General features: G+C 47.6%; 1 protein-coding gene across 1 annotated transcript in view; it reads left to right on the top strand.

Annotated features, from left to right (window-relative positions):
• Positions 1 to 1196, top strand: part of LOC311310964 (neuronal pentraxin-1-like) — a gene marked incomplete at both ends in the record, with an annotated part of 5328 nt that extends 4132 nt beyond the window's left edge. Inside the window, one exon of the mRNA XM_084440566.1 lies at positions 975 to 1196. Coding sequence (XP_084296692.1) covers positions 975 to 1196 — 222 coding nt within the window. The remainder of the gene's footprint in view (positions 1 to 974) is intronic.
• Positions 1197 to 7500: the final 6304 nt, after the last annotated feature.

Here is a 7500-nt window from a genome sequence, read left to right as displayed (position 1 = left end):
ACGAACGAGTTATAACCGTCGGTTGAAACGAGTTGTAAACGTCAGTTAGGGAAATATTAGAACATGGATGAGTTCCCGTTAGTCCACTGATTTCAAACCACACCGATATTTATAGAAACAAGTTATAACCGTCAGTTAGGGAAATATTAGAACATGGGTAAGTGCCAATTAGCCCACTGATCAAAGGGAGGAATATTCATGGAGGTGAATTGTTAGGACATTGAAGGGCTGGCCATTTAACGCCTGCCCACCTAATTAAGGCCCTCTAGGTGCAAGGTATAATGGGATACATCCACATTAGGAGAATACATCCACTAATGCTTAATCAATGTAAAGAGATTAGTATTCACCGATTTGGCCACTGTAGCAATTGGCACGAGCAAGGGACAAGATGGCCGTGCGTAAAGGGTGTTCGCTTGGCACAGCTGAAGGGTCGTTGGAAATTGTTCCTTGGTCATGAAAATTCCGTCGTCTCCCAATCAAAATAGCGGACCCCCGCCCTGAATTTAAGCATAAACAGGGCCGCAACACACCTAGTCTCTCATAGCCAGACCCATCTCCACACTTCGCTTACGCTGTGTCAGCGCCGGAGACAGGTCTGGCTGGATATTACCATTCTGCAAAAGGGGGGGGAAAAAACACAATATTTCTTTAAACCAATCACAGTCGTCTTGGGCGGAGCCAGCCCCGGACGCAGCGACGGTGCTCTGGCAAAATAGTCTGGATCGAATCTGATTGGTGCCGAGAGAATCTCTCGGCCCGAATCAGATTAATTTGCGTCACCAGTCTCGCCACTGATTGGGCAGTGTGACAACGAATGACGAGGTTTATTGCCAAAACCTACATCCGTTGAGTCAGACTACATACAACACACCTAACGGCCCAACTTACAGGCTGTGAAAATACCCACGGGCAGCTCGACATCCCGCGCCATGAGCGTTAACCTTGAACTTGAACGTGTCTTTGTTCCACAGGATACACTTGGAGGGGGGTTCGACGCCACACAGGCGTTCGTGGGCGAGCTGGCGAATCTGAACATGTGGGACAGGAAGCTCTCCATTGGGGAGATCTACAACCTGGCGACCTGCAACAGCAAGGCGCAGACCGGCAACGTCTTCTCCTGGTCGGAGGTCAACATCGAGATATTCGGCGGAGCGACCAAATGGACATTCGAGCCTTGTCGTTCGCTCAACTGAACTGCGATTCGTCCAGAGGAAGAAAAAAAGGCCTACATGTATTTCTGAGCAGTTTTTTTTTTTGTCTTGGTCAAAGACGATTTGTTATTTATTTAACGATAAGCTTAAATCTGGGATTTCTATTCATGGTTAGATATTTATGTGCAAAACAAAACATTTCTTTGGTCATGAGTTGGAACAAAAAAATGTCATTCGTCTTTGGAAACCTCTGTGGAAAAATCTTGGTATTCGTTTCTCTTTTTCTTGGGAGTTTTGTTGCAAAGCGCACTCGAGCAATTTGATTCGCTTATCTTGTCTCGGAAAGGCAGCTGGGTAATCCAAGGCCTTACGTTGGACAATTTCACCACAATGCGGAGTTACACACCCCACCATTCTGCCCTTTGAGACTGGAGATTACGCTGTCCGTTCAGTTATTGTCAGTATTTTGACGCCGTGACGTGATGTTCGACCTCTAGACACAGCTCTCTCCAAACCTCACCTCCCAACCCTCCCCCCCCCACACACACACTCCGGAACTTGCACTGTGACTGACGAAGAAAGCCAGGAGGGTCGGGTACTTTGTGAAGGACACTGCAAAGTCGGACTGTAAAAGTCATTATTTTGTAATTGCCGTTTGCTTCAAGTGTTTCTGTAAGAATGTCGTTACTTGCCAACATGCTACAAAGCCTGGGTGCCTTGGGCTGGTACAAAAATTCAGCACATTTGTTTTGTTAAGTTGCAAAATTCTATGTCTAGATTTCTTCTCGAGGGGGCGGAGTTTCTTGTTCTTCTGATAAATGTTAATTAATTGCGGTTTGTTATCGGACATGACGTGTTTGGGCAGGTGTTTGTACTCTGTATTAGAATGTTACAGTTTAGTTACAGCATGACTGAAGAAGTGCTGCAACGGCATCGTCGAAAACTGCTTTACTATCCTTCGGGGTCGGGTTTTTTACTGTATTGTTATATGCTCCAAGCATGGCACAACTGAGAGATGAACAAAATATCTAATTTTTCTAATAAAATTGTGATACTTAATATCTTGGATTTTGGATATTGATGGTATGCAGTTGTGTGTGTGTGTGTGTGTGTGTGAGAGAGAGAGAGAGAGAGAGCTATGCTGCTCATGTTCACCATTACTGCAGAGAAAGGGAAAATACATTTTGAATCTTATCTAGTGTGTATACCTTCGATTGAAGACACGCACACGCACACCCACACACACACACACACACACACACACACACACACACACAAACGAACAATAAGAGACCTGCAGTTTGACAGTATATCTCGATCTGAAGCTCTGAGAACTGAGAGTGAGAGTTGAAACAGTGCATTGAGAGAGAGAGAGAGAGAGAGAGAGAGAGAGAGAAAGATGAAGAACGAGAGAAGAGAGAGAGAGAGAGAGAGAGAGAGAGAGAGAGAGAGAAATTAAGAGAGGTCCATTAATACTGGGCAAATATTACTTCACCTTATATTGTAAAGAGAAAGTCATTAGTGCTGGATAAGTGACAAAATGTCTTAGATCAGACTAAAGGTAAGAGGGGGCTTGAAAAGAAATGAGAATCTGTGGTGTGTGTGTGTGTGTGTGTGGTGTCTCTTTTTAGCTGACTGCAGAAGACAACCTACACACACACACACACACACACACACTGCCTTTTTATGGCAATGAGTAGATTCACACCGTCTGCACTCTACTGGCGGCGAGGCTGTTGAAAGGGCGAGGAAAGCGCATAGTCATTACCCCTTGAACAGAGCGGTTCAAAGGAGTGCAATCTGAACCCACCCCAGCCCTGTAACAGCACTCCTCGACAGCAGCAGGCCGCCACGTTGGCAGCGTCTCAAAAGTCTGACACGTGCATCTCGCGGCGTCCTCAGCACGTGTCGCGAACTGGCGGCGTTGGCCGTTCCCGTGCCTTCGCGGTTAACCGCTTAGTCAGTCGCTATCGCTTCTCACCCACACGGCAGATGGCGCAACATCTCAGAGAGCTTCGCTTCGCTCTTCCAGCGCCATCTTGAGATACTGTGCACTATGGTTTGACCACACAGGCCAGTTGGCGTTGTGATGCTTGGGTATCTGATAGCAAAACAAACGCACCCGAAGCCTGTTCTTTTTTAAAAACTGTCCAGGGACTGCGGATGAAAACAAGCCTTCTTGGCTAATTGTGGTCTGTTCTTTAATGTGCACGGTCCCTGCCAAATAAACAAATAAACGACACTAAAGGTGGGTGAAATGGAGGGGAAGCTGAGGGTTCATTTCCTGAAAGACAAGAGGCCATGTTTCTTTTCCAGAATGTTCTCCGCCTCCCTAATGCCCAGGCTGACTCACTCAGAGAGGTCTCCACTGACGGCCCTCACGGTTCAGCCTGGGACAGTGGAGAGTTTTGGAGGGAGCCGGAGGGAAGGATGGGAAATGTAGTCCGTGCCTGGCCCTGGAGAAGACCTTCATTAGCCAAACTTACAGCTCCTCCGGGTCACTTAAGATCCAGTCTACAGCATGGAGCTATAAAAAAATCAGCAGATATGGAAACGTTGCTCAAAAAAAAGAGAAGGAAAAAAGTATAGGTTGATGCTAGAATAGACCATCTGGAGGGAGGGGGGGGGGGGCTCCGCTACATATCAACCAATCACAGCACTAGACAGCTACTGGGCCAGACGTTGACACAGAGGTCAGGTGGATTTACGAAATTGGACCCAGGAGTGGAGCCGTACTCGGACGGCGCTGAGTGGGCGCGCTCCGCACATCGTACATCATACATCATACCCCTGCTCGGGCACTCGCTCGCCCGGAGGCTCGCAGGAGAGCGGGGGAACCGGCTGTCAAACGATTCCGCAGCGTTTGATGACGTTCTCGCCCGCCCCCTCCCTCCGGATGATCCATTCTTGCATCAACCTACTGTATACCCTCCCACCTAATCACCTCATGAACAGCCATTTTGAGAAAAAATAAAATAATTATTGTATCATAGTAGAGTAACGGCAGACATTTTAGTCCCAAATGCAATTCATCTTTACAATATGATTTGTCTCTACTGTATACTGAACTGTATGTACGTATATGTTCAACACAAGAGAGAGATCATTAGAGGAAGCAGCTCATTGGTCATCACTCCACCAGAGGAGGCTGCATCGCGTGCATCAATCCCCAAAAGGCTTCCCTCTGGACTCATTTATTAATAACATCACCTCCTCTTGGGGATGGCGGCCATCTTTTCGGCGCCTGCGAATTTGCGCGCAAGAGACCGAGCAGTAGTCCATCTTGGTGGGTATGGCTTAGTGTTCCCATATGCACGCTTGAAGTGGTCGTTTAGTCTGGTCTATATGGATTAGACTGCAAGGACCTTTAAGCATGTAGATGACATGAGCGGAATTACAGTTAATAAAGTCTTTTATCTCATATTTGGAGCCGTCGAGTGGCGATAAGGGACAAGAGGGGTGATAAAAGGGGGTTTATCACCCCCCTCAATGGCGCAATATACATAAATGAACTAATTCCACCCATGTCATCGGCAGGCTTAATGTCCTCGCAGCCTAATGCCCTCCTGATGCATTCATCCTCTGGCGGAGTGATGACTAACTTCCTACTTCCTCTAACGATCTCTCTCTTGTGTTGAACATGGATATACAGTATTTCTAAATAGACGAACCACAGTGTAAAGATGAATTGCATTTGAGACGAAAATATCTGCCATTACTTTACTATGATACGTATTCTTATTATTTTTCCTTATTATTATTTTCAAAATGGCTGTCCATGAGGTACAGTGATTAAAGGGAAGGGGATGCAGTAGGTGATATACCTCCATTTTCCTTTGTTCCCTGTTCACTCTGAGGGGACACATTGCCGAAACGTCAGTCACCACCAGTAAATGTGCAGACTATGAATGAGTTCTCCAGCGTTCTTTATTTTGGGTGGTCTGGTGGAAATACCCAGGTACTTCGTAAACAGTTTTTGATGTGTATTGTCCTCCACTGTTGAGCACCAAACCCTCTATCCAGAACTGGGCTGAAGCGCATTGGACTTTACTTTTTGGACTTGGAACACTTTGGAATACAGGTCAATGTTTTGGGATTTCAGTATTCCGTTATATAGCAAGCATCCTGTTAACCTCACAAATAATAAATGTGTTCTGTACATGTAACCAGACCGTACTGTGTGACTCCCAGCGCTCAATTCACACATGCGAGTACAGAACGCTGACTCTGAGAGCACATGGACTTTTTTTTATTGTGTCTTGGCCTTCACAGCCAAGGCTAAACTATTTTCTTCACACCTATTTTCTCAGAAAGGGGGATTAAGATGAGGCGGAAAGTTGTGAGGCACGTCTATCGAACCTTGATGAAAGTAGGAATGTGCGGTATACTTTGAATATGCACCTGCAGCACATATAGTACAATATTAACATGATCACTCTCACTGAGGAAGTGGCACAGGTGCTCGTCCAGGCTCTCCTCCTCTCATCTCCCGCTTGGCTGGACTACTACAACTCCCTCCTCGCTGGGGCCCCGGCGTCAGCCATTAAACCCCTGGAACTTGTCCAGGAAGCTGCTGCTCGCCTGGTGTTAAACTAACCCAAGTTCTCCCACACAACTTCCCTTCTCTGTTCTCTACACTGGCTCCCTGTAGAGGCTCAGATCCTGTTTAAAACTCTGGCGCTAGCCTACAGGGCTTTTCCTGCATAGAGGATTTTTTGGCGCCCAAAGAGATTTTAGCCAGAGCCAAAGGAAAATCACCAGTGCCAAAATGTTAAAAATTGAGAATAAAAATAGCAATTCAAATGTGTTTGATAGTTTGTTTAAAGTGCAGCCCATCCCTCTTTCTTGCATCATCCATGGTTTGGACCACTATTAATCAGGATAATTAATAGACAGGTTATCAGTATCTTAAACATGTTGTATTCATATCCATTTTGTGTCATGTCAGGAGATTTCCCACTGTGAAAAGTGAGCTCAGTCAGAATGACAGCGAAGAACATAGGCCTGTATATGCTGGTAGGCTGCTCGGCAAAAAAACTGAGGTTTACCCACAAAATTGTGTGCGCATCACCCCCCAAAGACCCATTCTGAGCCAGGAAAAACATATTACAGGACAATGAGAGGAACACCTCCCTCCTACATCCAGGCCATAGTCAAACCCTACACCCCCTCCCGACCGCTACGCTCTGCTACCTCAGGGCGACTGGTTGCCCCGTCACTCCGAGGCCCCTGCGGTCGATCGACGCGGTCACGGCTCTTCTCTGTCCGGGCCCCGCAGTGGTGGAACGAACTGCGTCAGGACAGCAGAGTTGCTGCCCATCTTTCGTCCCAGGCTCAAAACTCAACTCTTCAAGAACTACTACTGTACCACAATCCCCCCTCTTAAGCACACCTGCTCTATTTATATTTTGCTACTCTTGCACTTTTGCTTTAGCTCTAGATTATGCTCTTAGTCACTTGGTTAGAAAGGAGATGCACTTCTGGGGAATAGTAGTACACCAACTACATTAAATGCAATTATTTTAAGTCGCTTTGGATAAAAGCGTCCGCTAAATGACTGTAATGTAATGTAAGTAGTCGCCTCCAAACCAAAGCACTGTAGCAGCCACTGTACTGTACACACTGTACGCCCCCCAGTTGAGCGCAGTCAGGGGAAGATTCGGGACGCATCTCGCCACCCATTCTTCCCGAGGAGGAGTTCTCGGCGAGATTGAGTGGATAAAGAGATGACATTTCAGACGCCCCATTAATTCATAACCCCCGTCCGGGGCGGCAGGGGGGAGGGAGGGAGAATAATGTCTCTCCCTGCGGGGGAGCAGTCATGCCTCTTGTTGACAGGGACGCGGAAACTTGCGCAGCACCATGTGCCATAGCCAGGGCCGGGGGGCGGTGGGGGGGTGTCATTTCAAAACACACACCGTGCAAAATGAGAGGAGCCGCCCCTCCCCACTCCCCCACCGCCCTGCCCCGCCCCCCCCTGCCCCCCCGCCCCGCCATGGGTCCTCTCTCTCTCTCCCTCTGTCTCCCTCGCTTTTGTCCTCTTGTCTATTTTCCTCTCCCTCTCCTCCCAGCCGTCATCTCACTCTCCATCTCTCTCTCCCTCTCTCTCTCTCCCTCTCTCTCTCTCCATCTCTCTCTCCCTCTCTCTCTCCCTCTCCATCTCTCTCTCTCCATCTCTCTCTCTCCCTCTTTCTCCCTCTCTCTCCATCTCTTTCCATCTCTCTCTCCATCTCTCTCTCCATCTCTCTCTCCAGCTCTCTCTCTCTCCATCTCTCTCCATCTCTCTCTCCAGCTCTCTCTCTCTCCCTCTCTTTCCATCTCTCTCTCTCTCCATCTCTCTCCATCC

Source organism: Borostomias antarcticus (assembly GCF_949987555.1).
Source record: "Borostomias antarcticus genome assembly, chromosome: 7".
In the NCBI taxonomy this organism is placed as follows: Eukaryota; Metazoa; Chordata; class Actinopteri; order Stomiiformes; family Stomiidae; genus Borostomias; species Borostomias antarcticus.
The sequence above is the reverse complement of the archived record's forward strand: the minus strand, read 5'-3'. Positions and strand labels throughout refer to the sequence as shown.